Source organism: Leucoraja erinacea, chromosome 27 (assembly GCF_028641065.1).
Source record: "Leucoraja erinacea ecotype New England chromosome 27, Leri_hhj_1, whole genome shotgun sequence".
NCBI classification, from domain to species: domain Eukaryota; kingdom Metazoa; phylum Chordata; class Chondrichthyes; order Rajiformes; family Rajidae; genus Leucoraja; species Leucoraja erinaceus.
The window spans coordinates 16534819-16555391 of NC_073403.1; the positions used below are offsets into that span (position 1 = coordinate 16534819).

At 43.1% G+C, this 20573-nt stretch overlaps 1 protein-coding gene across 1 annotated transcript in view; it reads left to right on the forward strand.

Annotated features, from left to right (window-relative positions):
• The first annotated feature begins 74 nt into the window (after window positions 1–74).
• tmem106a (transmembrane protein 106A) overlaps window positions 75–20573 on the forward strand; it is a 32623-nt gene continuing 12124 nt past the window's right edge. The window contains exons 1-2 of the mRNA XM_055657187.1: window positions 75–379; window positions 16438–16674. Of these exons, the coding sequence (XP_055513162.1) occupies window positions 16455–16674 (220 nt within the window). The 5' untranslated portion in view covers window positions 75–379; window positions 16438–16454. The remainder of the gene's footprint in view (window positions 380–16437; window positions 16675–20573) is intronic.

Consider the following 20573-nt stretch of genomic DNA (forward strand, 5'->3'; position numbering starts at 1 on the left):
GGGAGACTGGATGCTGCGTTAGCGGTGTGGTATTATGCAATAATAGTGTAAGGCTGGGCAGACAGGCACTAGGACCCAGTGTGACAGAAGCCAGGCTCCAGTAACCGGATGTGACTGGTACCAGGGGAGTTGGAGAAGAACATGCCTGGGCTTGCACACGAGGCTGTTGCTGCTGTTGTACAGAGTTGTTAAATAAAGATATACTCCGTTTACGTCGTCGTACGAGCCTTATTACAAGCATAACTCGACAAGCGGGAGGCGGCGCGGCTGCAGTGAACCATTCCCTCCGCTGGCGGCGCCACTGAGCGGCGGTGGGAGGGAGCGAACATCATCGAGCGGAGCTCGGGAGGGAGCGAGAAGCGGAGCTCGAGTCGCCGGCGTGAGTACCTGAGACCCCCGGCCGTGAATACCTCACTCCCCGGCCTAGGGGGACCCACCTCACCACCCGCCCGAGTAATGGGGGAGATGGTGTCGCTGACCGACCGAATGCCCACCGGCACCCTGCCCCCGGGGTGAGAGGAGCCGCCGTGTTTATTTACTGCGTGACCCGGGGCCTGATACCCGGTCGGCTCATCCACCCTGGGCCGGAGGCTGAGAGAGACCCAAGCTCCTCCACCCTGGGCCGGGGGCTGATGTCCAGTCGGCTCATCCACCCTCGGCCGGGGGCTGAGAGGGACCCAAGCTCATCCACCCTGGGCCGGGGGCTGATGCCCAGTCGGCTCATCCACCCTGGGCCGGGGGCTGATGCCCAGTCGGCTGCTCCCACCCTGGGCCGGGGGCTGATGCCCAGTCGGCTGCTCCACCCTGGGCCGGGGGCTGATGCCCAGTCGGCTGCTCCACCCTGGGCCGGGGGCTGATACCCAGTCGGCTGCTCCACCCTGGGCCGGGGGCTGATGCCCAGTCGGCTGCTCCACCCGCTGCAGGGGACCCAAGCTCAGCATCACTGCGCTGCACCCCTCAGTCTAACCCGACCAATGTTATTGACACTCTGTCGTTCTGTCTTTTTTTTAAATCAGAACATTGCTCCATTAATAGTAACAAGCTTCTCCACCAGCCGTTCCATCTCCACCACTATCACTTCCCCGTTTGACTTTTAAATGCCTGGGTGTGTGTTTTGTTATCTTTAACAGCAGTCCACCAAAGCAATTGTTGTGCTTCGTTCCAGTGGCGGAAAAAGGGGGCACACTTCATCAGGGGCCCACTTGCCAAGCTGAAGCACCCTGGCCAGTCCGCCACTGCTTCGTTCTTCTAACACACATCACCATCACCACCACCACCCCCCCCCCCCCCCCCCCCCAAAAAAAAAGCAGTCACCCTGCTTCTTTCCGTGGCGTCGTTGAAACCCTCGTCCCCTGGTGTCTGAAGAAAGGGTCCGGTCCCAAAACGTCGTCTGTCCATTCTTTCCACCGAGCTGCCCAACCTGCTGAGTTCCTCCAGCACTTGGTGTTTTTGTTCATCGTTCCATATCTGCAGTTCCTTGTGTCTTCACTTCATTACTCGTTCTCTGCACCACCATTAAAAGCCTTTCTTTCATGTCATCACTGCATTCTGTCCTCCGACAAAGCCAGTTTGTACCTATTCTTTGCCGTCATATGTTCTTTTTTTGGTCTCCCTTCTGCATCTTGCTCATTATCCAAATGTTCCTGCAAGTGTAATGTAATTTAATGCAACAATAACTGATGGAAGGCTGTAAGATTACAATATGGTTAGAGACAGAAAGTAAAGCATTTTTTTTGTATTTTGGAGAACTGGACAAGGAGTCATAGTTATAAATCGAAGGTAGACACAAAATGCTGGAGTAACTCAGCAGGAGTGGCAGCATCTCTGGAGAGAAGGAATGGGTGACTTTTCTGGTCGAGACCCTTCTTCAGACTACTTCTAGTCATAGTTATAAGATGGTTATCTTCGTCTGTGGAAGGGCTGGTCTGTGCAAGGGCTGGTCAGCGACAGGGGTGAGCGCGGGGAAAATGCAATCATAATAATAATAATAATAATAACAATAAATAAATACTTTATTGATCCCCTCAGGGAAATTCAGATGTCCAGAAGGCATTTGTTCTTAAGCAACCAGGTTGGAAATCCTTAATGCAGGGAAAGCTTATCATGCAGAACTTGCTGAAATGACCAGCATGGATGCATTATGTAAATCCAGATACTTATCAAAGGGAAAAGTTTGGACGGAATGTTAAATGAAGGTGGTGCCTTGTGTGGAGCACAAATACAAACATAGACTTTGGTTTTGTCAATAGTATGTAATATATCGCGCAGCTTGTTAATTGTAGCTGCCTCATCAGGTTGTATTTAAATGGCGTTCCCAAGACAAGATACTTGTCATATGCACAAGTAGAGTTAATTACAGCTATGATAACGATCTTGCTTGCAGCACTATCAGCCACATGGACTAGGATAGCACACAAAACAGAAATTATCCATTAGACAATGAAAATAAAAATGTGTGCAAAAACAAGACTTTGGTGCAAAATACAATTAGCACATGGCAGTGCAATATGTAGCCCACAGTGTTACTGAGGTTGGATTAGAATTGTGCAGAACAGTTCAAAAACCTGAATTATTGGTTTCATTATTGTCACGTGTACTGAGATAACTGTTCCTGACCTTGGTGGTGTGGGACTTCACGCACTTGTCACGCCTACCCAGCAGCGTCAGTGAGAAGGGGACATGTCTCGGATGTTGGGAATCCTTGATGATAGATGCTGCTGGCTTTAGGCAGCACCTCGTGAAGATGGTTTCGATGGTGGGACTGGCTGTGCCTATGAATGACTGAACTGAGTCCATCACTCTGCAGCTCTTGCGTTCGGTGCACTGGTTTTGCTGTACCGGACAGAATACTTTCTAAAGTTTATCTGTAGAAGTTTGTTAGAAGATTGGGGGGGAATCGGGCTTATGATTTAAAAAAATTCATTTATCAATATTGTAAAATGAAACAGATTGCAGAAGGGCCAGACCCATCAGTGGAAACTGGCACGTGGTCTCCTAGTTTTGCCATTCCACCGTCAATTATTAGTTCCCTGGATTTGTTGATATTGATGAAGAGGTTGTTGTTGCAACACCACTTGACCAGGTGTTTAAGAAGGAACTGCAGATGCTGGAAAATGCTGGAGAAATTCAGCGGGTAAGGCAGCATCTATGGAGCGATGGAAATAGGCAACGTTTCGGATCAAGACCCTTCTTCAGACTGATGTGAGAGTGGGGGGGGGGGGCGGGAAGAAGAAAAGGAAGAGGCGGAGACAGTGGGCTGAGGGAAAGCTGGGAAGGGGAGGAGAAAGCAGGGACTACCTGAAATTGGAGAAGTCAATGTTCATACCGCTGGGGTGTAAACTGCCCAAGCGAAATATGAGGTGCTGCTCCTCCAATTTACAGTGGGCCTCACTGTCCATGGAGGAGGCCCAGGACAGAAAGGTTGGATTCGGAATGGGAGGGGGGGTTGAAGTGCTGAGCCACCGGGAGATCAGGTTGGTTATTGCGAACCGAGCGGAGGTGTTGGCCAAAGCGATTGCCCCGACCAGGTGCTCTGTTTCCCTCCTGTATGTTGACACATTACTACCCATGATTTGGGCAAAACGGAGATGTTGTTACCGATCCACGCTGACTGATTGATGCCTGCTAATGAGGAAATCAAAGATCCAGTTGCAGGTTTTAGAGGTTGGGATTGCAGGGTGAAGCGTTAAAGGAGAAAAGGTAAGGACCTTGGGAGGGGGCTTTGAGGGACCTAGTCAATTTGCTTGAAAAAATAGATACAAAGAATAGTGGTAAATAGAAGTTAAACTGGAGGAACATAGGATAAACACAAGAAGATCAAGGTATAGAAATGTAATGAGGATGGGGGTGGGGCAGGTGAGCATTCCCGCTAAGAATGAGGGTAAGAACTTTGAAAGTAATTCATGTGTTGAAGGATGTACCCAATCTACAGAGGTATTAGCCAGGAGATTGAGAACAGACACTGGGACACGGAGAGTGTTGCCCCATGTGTTGAGGTGGATGTAAGCAAATGGGGCATTTGGAATGTCAGGTTGTGAGATAATATAGACAAGATCTGTGAGCCTGAGAAGCAGTCTAACATTAAAAAGCTCTTTTGTTAACACGCCTCAAAAAAATGGAAGAAGATAAACGTACAAATGTTTGAGCTTTGACCATTAAAACAACTGAACCCAAAGATTTCTTTTTCAGGTAGAACACTGCTTGCTCATTTTTTATTAATTAATTACGCATTATTCTAATTTTTTCACTGTCGTATGAAGGATTAACTGTATCAATGAATATTGCCTTGCTGTAACTAGGTAGCTTCACATAATATTGTGCTCAGTTTTTAATCACTTGTCTAAAAAAGGATCTGAGATAAAGGAATCTACCATGCTAATTCCTGGGGTGAAATAATTATCCTATCAGGGGAGGCTAGACAGTTTAGGTCTGTATTCCTCAGAGTTCAGAAGAATGACATGAACTTATTTGAAAGGGGTTTGACAGTAGCTGTTGATATATAGTGACATTCCTCGTATGTTGCAAAACATACTTGGCCAATAAAATCTGATTCTGATTCTCACTAGGTGAGTCATAATCACGGGATCATAACTATACAGGTGCACTACCTTTTATCCGACAGCCTTGGGACCAGACACTTTTCGTAATTTGGAATTTGTCGGTCTTCGGAATGGAAATTTTTTAGCGTAGATTTTAATGGCTGGCTCGGTGGTAGAGTGCCCGGCTCATATCCGCAAGGTCGCGAGTTTGCGCCTTGATCCCGGCAGTTCCTCGGTCGCGAGTTTGAGTCTTCAATGTAGTTTTTTCTTGCAGAATAAATGTCTGTGTGAAATGCAGTGTGTTGAATGAATTCCTGAATTTGTAAATGTGACCGCAGCATTGAATCACCTCCCGCACTCATGTCACCCTAGCGGGGCTACATGCCCTAAGGCGGCCTAAGGCGACATTTTCACACTCTTATATCCGTGTGCAGCAGAGGCGCCAAACGTGAGCTTTGGTGTGCAGACCACATCCTGGAAAAAATGTCCGGTTTCTTCCAGGTAGGCGATATACCCTCCCGCGCAATATACCCTCCACTTCTCTTTTATGAAGGTGATTTAGTTCCCCTTTCTTCCAGGACCGACCCGAGGTTCCGCTGTCACCTCTGCTGGCCACCCTCGGTGAACGCTCACTCAACTTTGTCTTGGGATTCCTACTCTCCCACGCAATGTACCCTCACCTTCTCTTTTATGAATGGGGATTTAGTTCCCCTTTCGTCGAGGACCGACCGGAGGTTCCGCTGTCACCTCTGCGGGCCGCCCTCGGTGAATGTCCTGTCTCCCTGTCCCTGGGATAGCAGGGGGCGATCAAACAGCACAATACCCCCCCTCCCCCAACTCCAGAGGAATCCGCTCCCCGATGGGCCGCTACGGCGACAAGTGGCAGTTCGCCCACAGCCCAAGCTGCGCCACCCCAAGAACAAGACGCACCTTGCGCACCATCAGTTTCTGCCCCTCTGGAGTTGGAGCGGGGCTGGGCTGGAGTTGCTGATCTGGGATCTCCGTGCTTGCAGTGGGCCTGGGGGTCAGTGTCCCGATGAGGGGGCACAGCTCGGGCTGTGGGCGAACTGCCACTTGTCGCCGTAGCGGCCCATCGGGGAGCGGCTTCTGGTGGTCCCGATGTCTCCCGCTAGTTTGCAGTATTCCTCTGGAGTTGGAACGGGGCTGGGCTGCTGCTGGCTGTGGGTCTCTGGGATCTCCGTGCTTGCAGTGGGCCTGGGGGTCGGTGTCCCGTTGGTCCTGACGTCTCCGGTGACTGGCATTGCCGACGTGAAGACAGTGCAAAGCCCCCACGCCGGTGCAATGGGCGGGGAGCTGGAGAGGGGAGGGAAGGGGTCACACACATGGCCAGGAAGCAGAGGGGTGTAGGTGGGGTGAAACTGAAGGGAGCGACAATCTGCTGCTCCCTGCCCGCTGAGTTAAAAAGTTCCCACGCAAGACTCACGATACACTGTGTATCGTGAGTCTACCGTGGGAACTTTTTAACTCAGCGGGCAGACAGCAGCATATTGTCAATTATTAACCCTCCCGCGCAATATACCCTCACCTTCTCTTTTATGAATGGGGATTTAGTTCCCCTTTCTTCGAGGACCGACCGGAGGTTCCGCTGTCACCTCTGCGGGCCGCCCTCCGTGAACGTTTTCAAGGACCTTTTTTCAAGGACTGAAAAAATGTCCGCTATTCGGAGGTTTTCGTTATTTGGATCTTCGGATAAAAGGTTGTGCACCTGTATATCCAAAAATATGTCAAAGTTTACATTGTTTCTATTCCTTTGCTGTGTCATAATCAGTCTTATACATCAGACCCTTAAAGGCATAGTCCCTGAAATCACAAAACAACGCATATTATGGCTGCCTTAGGGGAGGGAAAAGAAAAGGGATCCTGGATTAATGCAGCGTAGACAGAGACATGTTTGCAAATGTGATACTTGCCAGCAGGGAAGTTCTGTGTCTGGGCAGGAAGAGAAGGAGGGAGTGGGTCAGGAAATCTGCCAATGTACAAAGACTTGGTCGGAGGTGAATCAACTATTCTCCAGAAGTTCAGGTTTTTGCACAATTAGCAAACTGCAGAAAACTTCAGAATTGACACGATAAAACGAGTTGCATAGCACCAACAAATTAGTGTTTTCTGAGGGCATTTATTCAGACACATGGACAAACCATTATTCCTCTCGCCCTCTCAAACACTAGTTCCTAACGGCACCGACCATTGACAATCTATCCCCTCCGTCCCTCACTGGTCAGCCCCCAAAAGATAAGATATCAAAAGGTCAGTCGTTGTCCTTCATTTCATTCAGGTATATGCTGAGGAACGACTGAGAAGTCACTCGCGTTGCAGGAGGAAAATTGAGTTAGCCGAATTTTGGAGGTGGTGGAGGGAGGACTTAAGCCAGAAAGGATTATTGGGAAGAAAGAGCTACTTTAAATTTAGTTGCATCTGGTTGGGTAACTATAGTTAGGTGGAGATTATTCCATGGTTTAATTGTGCGGGGGAAGAACGAATTGCTGTACACATCTGTCTTTGTAGCTGGGATCACAAATTGGATCGAATGCCCTCGTCTGCTCCTAATTGGTTTGGGTTTGGTGTAGGTCTTGTAGTCTATGTCGAGCTGACCATTTAACATTTTGTAAAAACAGGTCAAACGGTGAGCTTCATGTCTGTCTTGGAGAGGGTTCCACCCCGGAGAATTCAGAAGTTTGGTGACACTCGCTTCTCTCTCATAGGTGTTAGTAACAAATCGAGCTGCCTGTCTTTGGACACGTTCTATGGAAGAAATGGTTTTATTTGTGTATGCGTCCCATGCTGCAACTGCGCAGTCCAAATGAGGTCTAAGGAGGGTGAAGGATAGCTTCTCCTTGACAGAAGTTGAACAATGATGAAAGTTGCGCATCAGAAAGTTTAGGACACCTGTTGCTTTTACCGTTGCATGATGAGTCTGACCATTCCAACGCAGATTATTCTGCAATTTGATGCCAAGATACTTGGTTTGTTTGGATTCTTCAAGGGTGGCACCAAGTATATTGTAAGATGTTTCGCCTGGATTCCTCTTTCTGGTGACACGCATAGTTTCACATTTGGAAGGGTTGAACTGCATGCCCCATTGTTGTGACCACTCAACCATAGTATCGAGATCCTTTTGGAGAGCATCTTCATCATCAGCTGACTTAATTGGACGGTACAGCAAACAATCATCAGCGAAAAGTCTGGTCGTACTTGCGACTTTTTCATGGATGTCATTTATGTAAAGCAAAAATAGGTGTGGGCCAAGTACTGTGCCCTGAGGTGTACCACTCAACACCAGATGCAAATTGGAGCTCTTTCCATTCACACACACACACACACACGCTAAAGACGTTTTGTCAGGAAACTGGAAATCCATCGTTTCGTGTTGGAACGAATACCATAGAAGTCAAGCTTCCGAAGCAGTCTCTGGTGTGGGATGACATCAAATGCTTTAGAAAAGTCCAGCACAACTAAATCCGTGATGACGTTACTATCAAGTTGCTTGGTAAAGTCATTTGTCGTCAGGATAAGCTGAGACTCGCATGATCTATGCCTCCTAAATGCATGTTGGTTGTCAGCAAGAATGTTATGTTTGCTCACGTGTCGCATCAGATTACTATCAATTAAATGCTCCAGCAATTTGCAGTAAGTACTTGTTAATGAAACAGGACGATAATTTGTTGGGTTGGTGGTTGAACCCTTCTTAAAGAGAGGAGTGATGTTAGCCTTCCTCCAATCCAGTGGAACATCACCTGAGTCAAGCGATTGTTGGAAAATGAACTGCAAAACTGGAGCCAGTTCTTCGGCTGCGATCTTGAGGGCTTGATTCTGTATCTGATCTGGTCCAATTGCTTTTGTGGTATTGATGTTGAGCAATAACTTCTTGACACCTTCAACCTCAATTTTAATAGCAGGCATATCAGCATACGGGCTGGGCGGTAGGACTGGAAATGATGAAGGCTCCACATCTTCCCGGGTGAAAACGTGTTGAAATTGGTTTGCAAGTTCGTCAAAGCCCATTAAGATGCCTATCAAAGCTAGTTTCATTTGCCTGAGTTTGGCCCATATCTCTCTAAACATTTCCTATCCATGTAGCTGCATTTACACATTTTACACATAATTATATTCCCCTCTACTGCCATCTCTGGCTTCTTGTTCCATATACCCATCATCCTCTGTGTGAAAAAGTTGCTTCTTAGGTCCCTTTTAAATCTTTCCCTAAATTTATGCCCTCGAGCTTTAGACTTTCCTACCCCCAGCAAAGGTCGTCCACCTCATCTATGTCCCCCCCCATTACTTTATATATCTCTAAGATCAGCCTTCAATCTCCTATGTTTTGGAGGGGGAAATGTCTCAGCCTATCCAGTCTCTCCTTATAACTCTACCATTCCAGTTCTGGTAAGTTCCTCGTGTATCTTTCCTGCACATTTACAAGCTTAATGACATTGTTCCTATGGATGGGCAACCAAAACTCCACTCAATACTCCGTATGGCCTCTCCAACAACTTTACAGTTGCAACATGATGTCTCTATTCCAGCACTCCACGTGCGGCACGGTGGCGCAGCAGTAGAGTTGCTGCCTTACAGCACTTAAGACCCGGGTTCGATCCTGATTACGGGACACTGTACGGAGTTTAAATGTTCTCCCCATGACTGCATGGGTTTTCCCTGGATACTCCGGTTTCCTCCTACACTCCAAAGACGTGCAGGTTTGTAAGTTCATGTGGCTTTGGTACAAATTGTAAACTTCCCTAGTGTGTAGGATAGTCCTGGTGTACGGGCATCTCTGGTTGGTGCAGACCTGGTGGGTCGAAAGGGCCTGTTTCCTCGCTGTATCTTTAAACAAAACTAAACTACTCAGTACTCTTGACCGATGAAGGCAAGTGTGCCAAACATCATCTTCACCACCCTGTCAACCTGTGATGCCACTGTCAGGAAACTATGTACCTTTACACATAGGTCAACGATGCAATTTGACTTTGACTGCACGTCTTGCCTTGCTTTGATTTACCACTGCACAACACCTCACACTTGTCTGAGATAAATTGCATCTGTCATTCCTTGGCGCACTGGCCTTTTCATTTTAATTCCATGTGTAATCTTAGATAACCTTCTTCACTATCCACTTCTATACCAATTTTGGTGTAATCCACAAATTTACTAAACATTGTTGACAAAAACAGTAGAATAAATTAGAGAGCAAAGACATCAGACCTTTGGAGACTGCTTTGGTCACGAAGCTTACAATGTCTTGTCTGTTGGCTCACTGAGGGGGGGTGAAGAGGCGGGATGGTCCAGGCATGAGATGAATGTTGGAATACTTCTTTAAAGTGGCTGATGCGGTTACTCTACAAGACAGCATCTTGTCAGGCCTGCTTGTCGAAATACAGGAGGTAACAAGAAGCATAGGAGTTGTGTGGAGCAGGAGACTGTGAGCACTGCTTTTTGGAGAATTGTGCATACTTTTTAGCACGGGCTTGCCAGTCATCCCATCTCACAGACAGTGATCAGATACCTTCCCTGGTCTGGATTTGTCTGTGCAAGAGCAGCTTGAAACTTCAGGAGAAACTATTTGACTGGAGGGAGCAGTTTGATACCTTGAAAGCTGAGATGATTAAAATCTCAGATGCCGAAGTGAAAAATCAAAAGGCGGAGGTGAGAATAATTTGAGGAAAAATACATTTGCAACACATCTAATTAATTTCTTGTTATTATATGTGTCGGGCACCAATATTTCTTATGAGACATAGGTTTGTGCAATTTCACAGCCAATCACATGGATAGACACATGGATGACCATTCCAGTCTCAAGCATCTTGCACCATTCTGTCTATTAGCTCATTAAAATGAGGGATTAAATTGTCTCACAGTAAGCTCCTTCACTTAAGAACACTTTTATAAATTGACACTTCAGAGTCACACAACGACTGAACTGAAAAAGGCAGAATCGCTCCATAGAGGTTTATTTATGAAAATCTAGGTGCATACCGTAAGAACTAATTTCAATTTAATCTATAACATGGAACGAATAAAGGAAGTACAGCCTTGGTATTTTTTTGTTTGCCTTAAGGCAGTTCCAGGGAGAAGCAGATTGAAATGAAAATTTACCAAAGCACAAAGATTATATGGGCATTGGGCAAACTGAGAAGTAAATAGGGGAATGTGACAACAAAATGGAAGCAGTGGAGAAAAAATGACTGGAAAACAGAGAGAGACATTATAGAATTCCAAATTTAGGAGAACTGAGTCTTTTAATAGTTGCTATTATTTTGATTCCACCCACAGTTCTCGCTGATCTTTTTGTGCACTAATCCCCTCCACGTATTATGGGGCAGATACCGTAGTTCTCGAGCCAAATCTACTCCTACCCACTCTTCCTCATCTTCAACATCAAGCACTGTTAATACTGCAGACTGACTGAGAGGCACATGACTGTGAAGTAATTTTCATATTATTCCTGGTGTATGGAAGTTTTGTAATAGAAAGATAACTTTCGAAGATATCTTTTTGCTTTATGAGTTTTCCCTCAATTTTTGATCATTAGAAATAATTAATTTGTTTTGTGATGTGCACTTCTGTGATTTGAAATCTCTAATCAAGAGAAGATATTGCAAGGTTTAAAAAGTAGCTTACACTTGGGTGCAGATAACAAAACAACTGAGTCATCCTGATGCAGTTTGAAAGTAGCTAGCCGAAAATTAACCTATTAATCCTCAGCATCAGAACTCAAAACAAAATTAGATTTTGGTCTTTTTTTTCTCATTCATTACTAATGTATCTAGTCTACATCTGAAGCTCATTTGAAATATGTGGCAAATCAGATTTTTGGCGTTAAGTTAAGTGACATTTGGAAGATTAAATGGTGTAGGCAAAAGAATAAAAGGATTGTACGGTAAATTTAGTAAATGCTGGGGGTGGGGGGGGATTGACTGATGGCATTAGTGTGGTGTCCAACTTCCTTTGAGCTAAAAAAAATTAATTATGCAACAGGCTGTAATAATTATTACAATATAAAGAGATTTAATGATATATACATCCACTAGTTTTCATGCAGATCCAGGTTTACACCGAAGATTGGCACAAAATACTGGAGTAACTCAGCGGGACAGGCAGCATCTCTAGACAGAAGGAATGGGTGATGTTTCGGGTCGAGACCCTTCTTTAGCCTGAAGAAGGGTCTTGACCCGAAATGTCACCCATGCCTTCTATCCAGACATGCTGCCTGTCCCGCCTGAGTTACTCCAACATTTTGTGTCTATCCATTAATTTTCATGTTAACCAAATGTATACAAATCTTGATAATCAAATTTAGTTTAGTTTAAAGACACAGCACGGAAACGAGGCCTTCACCAACCGAGTCCTCGCCAACCAGCGATCCCCGCACACTAACACTATCCAACACACACTAGGGACAATTTACAATTATACCAAGCCAATTAACCGACAACCCTGTACGTGTTTGGAGTTTGAAAGTGAACTGGAGATCCCGGAGAAAACCCGCGCAGGTCACGGGGAGAATGTACAAACTCCATACTGACAAACACCCATAGTCGGGATCAAGCCCAGGTTTCTTGCGCTGCAAGGCAGCAACCTACCACTGCGCCACCCTGCCGCCCCAATTCTTTCACAAACTTTTATTCTTCACAATTTAGCTCAAGATCATAGGGGGTATACAGACGATTTGATCGAGCGGTGTACAGGGCCACTGATCTTTTGATTTTCAAATACTGTGTAGGTTTCCAAATTATTTCTGCTCTGAAATGTGGAATTTTCAGTGATTGGTATTGTGGATGCACTGTCTGATGTTTGCATTTATGGCTATCAGTGAACAGGAAATTACAGACTGAAACTGTGAAGCCTGTGAAGCACCACTGACAATGAGGGCACTAAAAATGTTGTGTCGCTAACATAGTGTTTTAGAAATGAGAGCAAGGTCTAACCATTTTTGTGGTAAAATTTTCTGGTATTCCTTGAAGTGTTGCTGAGAATCCTCGGGGATCAAGTTTCTGGTATTACATTAAGAAGTGACGTTTGTAAGATGAAGAAGGGTAGGCAAAAGAATAAAGGATTATATCCTAAATTTAGAAAATGCAACATTTCGATGGTTCACTATGACATTTAAAAATAAGTTCAAAAGCACCAATTTGGAAATTAAGGATTTTTATTTTAGCATGTTCTCTTTAAATTTTGTTTGTGTTTTAAGTGTGAGAACGATGTTTCTCCCCACTGATTGCTAGCTGAGTTCAGTTAATTGAGCACATACTGGAATTAAAACTATCTTTTGTTCTGTGTGGCTAAGCTGTTTTGCAGGGTAGTTTGATGTGGTTTTAGTATTTTAGCAACCACATCTCTAAGTAACATCTCGACTTCTTTGTACAGGATATGGACTGATGGGGTTTGTCACAACATTCATGATTCATTCATCTAATGTGTGAACCAACGCATGTGCCATCTCCCAGGCCCACATCCCTTACATAGGGGCCTTGGTTAGGTTGAGTTGTCTCCTTTGTTCAGGCCATGTTGTTTATTTACCTGATATCAAACTACTAAAAAAAGATACTGAAAAATGGCAGACAGGTTAAACTTATATAGTGTTTTATTAAGCAAAAAAGGCTTAATCACAGAACTCAAGAATGCATGCTCAAAGCTTACAATTTAAAAATAGGTGCATAGAGAGCATTGGTCACATGGTAGTACCCATAAAGTGGCTTGCAACCCGGTCAGAGAAAGAGATTACCAGGCACATGAAGATAAAGATCCTTAGAGGTGTTGAAAACTGCCAAGTTGAAAAAATGCAGCATCTGTTTCTCTGCCCCAACGCTGCTCAAAGTGGAGGAGGAGGAGTTGGGATAATATTGAGACTATTGTCTTGGTGAATCAGGAGCACACAGAAACCCTTGTTTAATTGCAGAAAGTGGGCACCACTCCTTAACCAGCCACCCACCCAGCATTTCCTATGTCTGTGGAAGAATCTGAATTTTCCACACAGACCTCATCAGTCATCTCAAAATCTACAAAACCGAAATGAAAATTGGTCATTGTACAAGCTAAGGGCCAAATGCTATCTATTTTAGAGTAATTTTCAGGAGTTTCTATCTTTGCATGTAAAATATATATATATATATATATATTTTTGCACTGATTATAAAATAAGGACACAAAAAGCTTTATTTTATTTTGTGCCCCCCTGCAAGTTTATAATGCTTCATACAATATGAGGTATGTTTGAAATGTCGTCACTTATTACGTTGGAGGATTCTCAATGGACAACGCAAACTTCAAAGGTCCACAAGGTTGGTGATGACAAGTGTGCTTAAAAGATCAACAATGGCCAAGACATGAGCGTGGCATCATAGGCCAACTTTCAGTATATTTCATAATCAGTTAATTAAACAAAGGATAATTCTCACTACGTTTGAAAAAGGTTGTAGAATTATTTGATTAATATAAATGACCATTTAAATACTATTTGATGATACTTTTCTTATATGGGAACACTTATAGCTTCAAGTCAAAACAAGATGGAGCCTTAATGATTTTTAAAATTTTGATAATTACTCTGTTGTAAGAAAGCTAACATTGGCTCAGATCTTGCGGTCGGTGGTGATGAATGATGAGTGTAATTCATTCTGCTGATAACTGCTTATTAAGTTTCAATGAGTTTTAAAACATGGACGTTATAGAAACATGGTTGAATTCTTCCAGTGACTGATCCTCTTGCAGAATCTTTTTCCTGGAGCTCATTGTGCTCATCAAAGAGTTTGTAGCTTTTAAGTCACGTGCTGCTGCTTGCTTAGTCCCATGTTTAGGTATTAAATATGAATCTCCTTTCAACTAAGAGATCTGGGTTTGTCTGAGTGTGCCAGTATTATATAATTTGTATATAATTCTGCTCTCGACCCAAAACGTCACCCATTCCTTCTCTCCAGAGATGCTGCCTATCCCGCTGAGTTACTCCAGCTTTTTGTGTCTAACTTCGATTTAAACGAGCATCTGCTGTTCCTTCTTACTGATTCTTCTACATTCAGTAGTCAGCAGTATAGCTCATATCTTGATATTGTCAGTTGAAATTGTCTGCATGTTTGTCTGGCAGGTGGAAATGAATGTGATCGAGAACTTGGCAGAATGTAGTTTGTGCACACATGGTGATTTTATTCTTCAGTATAGTGAAGCGCTGAACCACATTCCGTTCTGTTGCACTATGGAAGTCTTACTCCCTCTGATAACTTATGACAGTTATACATGATGAAACTTGCAAAGTCAAGAACCCTGCTGCCTACAAATCTGTAAGATTATAGTCTGAACACCATATTTTGCTATTGTTCCTTATTTTTTTTGGAAAGTGTGTGCGTTGGATTTAAATCCCCGTGGAATACCAATTGCTGAAATATAACAGCCAAAAGTTGGAGAACCTTTCCATTGATTGTGGGTTGGTTTGACTCATCACCTCGTGTTAGTACATCTATAATTAGGAAATCGTGAATTCTTCAGCCTTGGTTGTAACCTTTAGCTTCACTGCAACAGATCCCTTTCAAAAATGGTGTCGATTTTGTGTCATTTGGTGTTTAATTCACTGCCGCAAACTTTGCAAGGGATCTGTCAAAACCAGAAAATATAACAAGGATTAAATCATGCATAGTGAAATAAAGATGGGAAAAGGAAGATCTAGCTAAGAGCAGGAATTAAGAAACAAGAAATATTAAGATTTATTTTTAAGATCTCTAAAAGTAAAGAAATGGAAGTCCAAATTATTAAATTAAATGTTCAGTGCTGGGATGAATGTGTGATAGAAATTGGAATTGATCAAGTGATTAAACTTCAATTACAGCTGAATGCATCAACCCTAATTTCTTCTGCCTTGTTGACTGACTTATTTGGAATGGTGAGTCACACTCTTGATGTGTTTCAATGCAATGCATTGCAGCATAACTTGTGTTGAGCAGGATAACGTAGACTGTGACTCCATGCTTCTTGGAAGTTGTGTTATCTCCATTGAAGCTTGTTGAGTTGAGGGTAGTTTCTCCACTTCCGCTGTTTTCAGTGCGAAATATTTAACTCTGAGGCAAAGTGCTGCCTTTTAACACTTCTGAGATAAAATGGATAGACTGGTTGTGTCAAGTTCATTCCCCCTTCATAGCCCGAGACACACTATTTTGTCATCAGTTCTATTAAAAGGTTGTACTGTAACTAACTGACTACTGCAAATTAAAGCTTCAGATAATAATCCAAGCTAAATAAAAGGATGACATTGGAAGGAAAAGTCAGATGTAATCCCTGAAGTTTTTATTTGTATATTCAGACTCTTTTGGCCAGCACCCAATTTATTAAATATGTGCAGATTAAATGTAGGCAGGAATTCAAAGTGCAGTATTAGACCCAGAAATGAATCTTGGATTCATTATAGGAAATTGCATCATCTCGTTACACACCTTCCTGTCTCACTGGTAGATCTCCCTGTGATATGATTCAAGGTTTCAAGGTCAGTTTATTGTCACATGTATCAATGAAATTTACAGTGTACAGTATACATCACAGTGGATTCCCCATTCCTCACTGTGATGGAAGGCAATAAAGTTCAATCTTCTTCCTCTTGTTCTCCTGCGGTCGGGGCAGTCAAACCTTCCACAGTTGGGGTGATCAAAGCCCCCACAGCCGACGATCGAAGCCCCCGTCAGGGTGATCGAAACTCCCGCGTCGGGGCAGTTGAAACTCCACAGCATGGAGCTCCCGAGTTGGCCTCTTCTTACCAGAGACCGCGGGCTTCACGAAGTTAACGTCCACAGGCCCCCGCAGTTGGAACTTCGCTTCATAATGTTGCACAGTTATTATAATAATTAAAGATGAATCTCATCTCCATCATTAGAGTATAATTCTTTGTTCTGAATTCATGTTGCAGGGAAAATACAACACACCATGGGTAAATCGTTCTCCCATTTACCAACTTTCTCAAGACAAAGCAAGAAAGATGATACAGAATCCATTGTGGCAGAGACCGACAGAAAAACTCTAGAAAACACAGATGAAGTACAGGGCAATAATGGAGAGCCCAGTTCTCATGTTCCTTATGTAGAGTTTGTGGGACGGGAAAACATCACATGTTCCACATGCCAAGGGACTGGAAGAATACCAAGAGGTATGTGGTTTTCACACAATTTTGATGCTAGGCTGGTGAAATCTGCTTCACCCACTATTTTGCTTGCAAGTATCTTGCTGCCTTCAACATGAAGAAGAAGGAAATTGCACTGTCAATATAACAAAACAATTATAACTTCAAGTACTTTGTGCAATAATGAGATATTGTGAAAGATTTTTCTTCAATTTGGGAAGACTTGAGACAGCACATACTAAAATACTGATAACTTCATAATCTGACAACTTATTCAGTAATTTAGTGCTTCTATTTCCCTTGCTCTTACCATTTTACACTGGCTAACAATACCTTCGCTCTTAGTTGATGTTATGTTTAAGGTGGCAGTTGAGTGACTCGATGTTGCCAAATATTGTGGTTTACTTTTTTATGAATTGGGCTCCATGCAATTATCCATTGTTCATTGTTTAACCAGTTTCTGTAGGATGGTGCTCAAATGTAACACTTTGTATAAAGTACCTTGAGTTGTGATACTTTGGGAAAACAATAAACATTGTTTACCACTGATATGTGGGTTGGAAATACACTTACTCCATATTATCTAGTAATTTTGTAACTGTGCCTTTTGAGGTTGACTCCAGGTCATATCTTAAACTTTAACATAAATCCATGTTGCATAACATTTAGAAAAAATATGTACATGTGTGTGTTATAGTACACATAATTGTTGGCCTGCATATAGTGATCAGTTTCCATACCATTGTGTCAAGTGTCTCCTGCTGAATGTTGCTCTAACAGAGAGATATCTTGGTTTCTGCAACTGCACTTTATCATTTCAAAACCAAACATTGCTTGGAAGTTTTAATGAAACTAATTAGTTAGCAAACTTTAGGTTTTGAAATGATTTAAAATGTTTAGCAAAACATGCCAATTGTTTTAGAACAGTACCAGACATATTATGTTTATATGCAGGTTGGGACACAAAGGTGAAATTCGTCATTTTTTGGTTATCAGTGGGAAGTTCCTCAGGGATAATGAGGACTTGGTGTAATTGCATTGCAAAATTAAACCTGCAAAATATAGCTTTACATAGCCACCATTTTATTATATTTATTAAAAACACTAACATTTAAGTCTGCACAGTTCTGATAATATAACCTGACTACATATCTTTAATGATAACTGTAAATGGGACAGAGCCCTCATTGAACGCAATAACCCAAACATATAGAATAATTGAAGATCAAAACTGATCAGTTTAATTTTGACTATTTTCAATATTAAAGCAAATGTAATAGAAATTTTGAAAAAAAATGTAATGGAACTGTTCATCAAGAGAGGTTTTAAAGGCGTAATGTTGGTTTGAATTCTGATTCAAAAACAATTTGCAAGTTTTCAGCGAAACCAGTGCTGTCAATTAGATCAGGGGATATATTGTTGGCTTGGGTGTTAGACTGTAAAGAGAGTAAGGATATCAATATTAATTACTCTGATAACTTAACTACATTCTGTGCCATGTGCCACTTGTTAAATAGAACTAACTGAACTGGCATTATAAGTAGACAGCTCGACAATGGGCGGGAATATGAACTACACAGATTGTGCAGCATAGAAAGAGCCCAGCCAGTCCTTGCCATAGTTTATATAATAACTGAGTATTCTGCTGTTCTTCTTTATCTAGCTCTTTCAGCATTATCCTCTAGAGGCTCCTTGTGCTTATCCTGACCCTCCATTAAATGCAACCCTTCCATTTCTATCAACCACTCCCTTTGGTTGAGAGTTCCATTCACAGAATGTTCCGGCAAAGAAAAATTATTTGAAATTCTCTAATTGTCTTCTTGATTCTGACCTTGTAGGGATGGCTCAGATCTAATTTATCTACATTTTTCCTAATTTTAAAGATCTCCATTTATATAATCACATATTTTCATAAATGAATAAAGAGGCACTGTGTATATATTTTTCTGATAATATAACTTAATTTTCAGTCCGTCCTTGTAAATTGTTCCTGCATCTGCATTCTCTTCAGAGCATGAACCGTAAATGCTGATGATCCACTATTCTCTCCAGCCCTCTGACTCTCAACACAGGAGCCCCCCAAGGGTGCGTTCTGTCACCTCAGCTCTTCTCACTTTACACCAACAACCTCATATCCCAATGCAGCTCAGTCAAAATGTTCAAATATGCAGATGACACAACAATAATTGGCCTCATCTCAGACAACAACGAAGCACAATACCATCAAACAGTCGACAGCGCAGTCAAATGGTGTGCAGACAACAACCTCCAGCTTAATACATCAAAAACCTTGGAAATCACCATAGACTTCAGACGCAAACAAAACCCCAAACCCCCGGTCCATGTCAACTCCCATCCCATAACCTCCACGAACTCATTCAAGTTTCTGGGCACCTATATCTGCAATAATCTAAAATGGCACATCAACGCAGACCACATCATTAAGAAAGGACAACAACGCCTATACTTCCTCAGACAGCTCAAAAAGTTCAGAGTCCACAAACACCTCCTGGTCCGTTTCTATCAATCCATTATCGAAAGCATCATCACCTCCTCAATCACAGTCTGGTACGGAAACACTGACAGTCACTCACTACACAGATTACAGCGCATTGTCTCCAAGGCCTCCAGGACCATCAACTCCCCCCTCCCCTCAATCCATTCCATTTACCTCCAACGTACCTCAAAACGGGCAATAAAGATCATCTCGGACCCCTCCCATCCAGCAAACCACCTTTTCCAGTCTCTCCCTTCAGGGAGGCGCCTCAGGTCACTTGCCACAAAATCCACCCGTTTTAAAAACAGCTTCTTCCCCTCAGCAATAAGAACACTCAATTCCCTCCAATAACAGACAACACTAAGGACTCTTGATGTATATAGTGTCTTGTCTATGGTCTTTGTCTGTTCTTTTGCACTATGTTCTGTTGGTGAGATTTGTGATGTGGTATCGATGCACTTTATTACTATGATCTGTGTTGTTATATGTGTTAATGTGACTAAAGCAGTGTACCATCATGTACAGAACCCAAATACCACCAACCCTGGTTGCTTGGCAAATAAAGATTCTATTCTATTCTGAAAGAATATTTTTATATATAGCTCACCAGGTGATGGTTGATGTGCTCCCTCCCAACTTGCCAAATCCCCAGCCCCTGTACTCGCTTTAAACTTTAGACACAAAATGCTGGAATAACTCGGCGAGACAGGCAGTATCTCTGGAGAGGGAATGGGTGACGTTTCGGGTTGAGACCCTTCTTCAGTCTGAAGAGTGAAACCAGTCTGAAGAAGGGTCTCGACCCGAAACATCACCCACTCCTTCTCTCCAGAGATGCTGCCTGTCCTGCTGAATTACTCCAGCATTTTGTGTCTATCTTCAATGTAAACTAGCATCTGCATGGAAACATAGAAAAATAGATGCAGGAGTAGGCTAGTCGGCCCTTCGAGCTAGCATCGCCATTTAACATGATCATCTAAAACCAATACCCCATTTTCTGCGTTTTCCCCGTATCCCTGGATTCCCTTAGCCATTACAGCTAAATCTAACTCTCATGAAAACATCCAGTGAATTGGCCTCCACTGCCTTCTGTGGCAGAGAATTCCACAGACTTTTTCACCACATGGTGGTGAAAAACTCTTTCCTCATCTCTGTCCTAAATGGCCTACCCTCTATTCTTAAACTGTGACCCCTGGTTCTGAACACCCCAACATCGGGAACATTTTGCCTACGTCTAGCCTTTCCAATCCTTTAAGAATGTTATATCTTTCTATAGGATACCCTCTCATCCTTCTAAATTCCAATGAATAAAATCTGCAGTTCCTTCCGACTCCCTTTAAATTAGCTCGGTTCACTGGAAAATGTATTATAATACCGTGTAACATCTTAAAAATTCTAAGTGTGTTGGGATAACCAATAATCCAGAAGAACA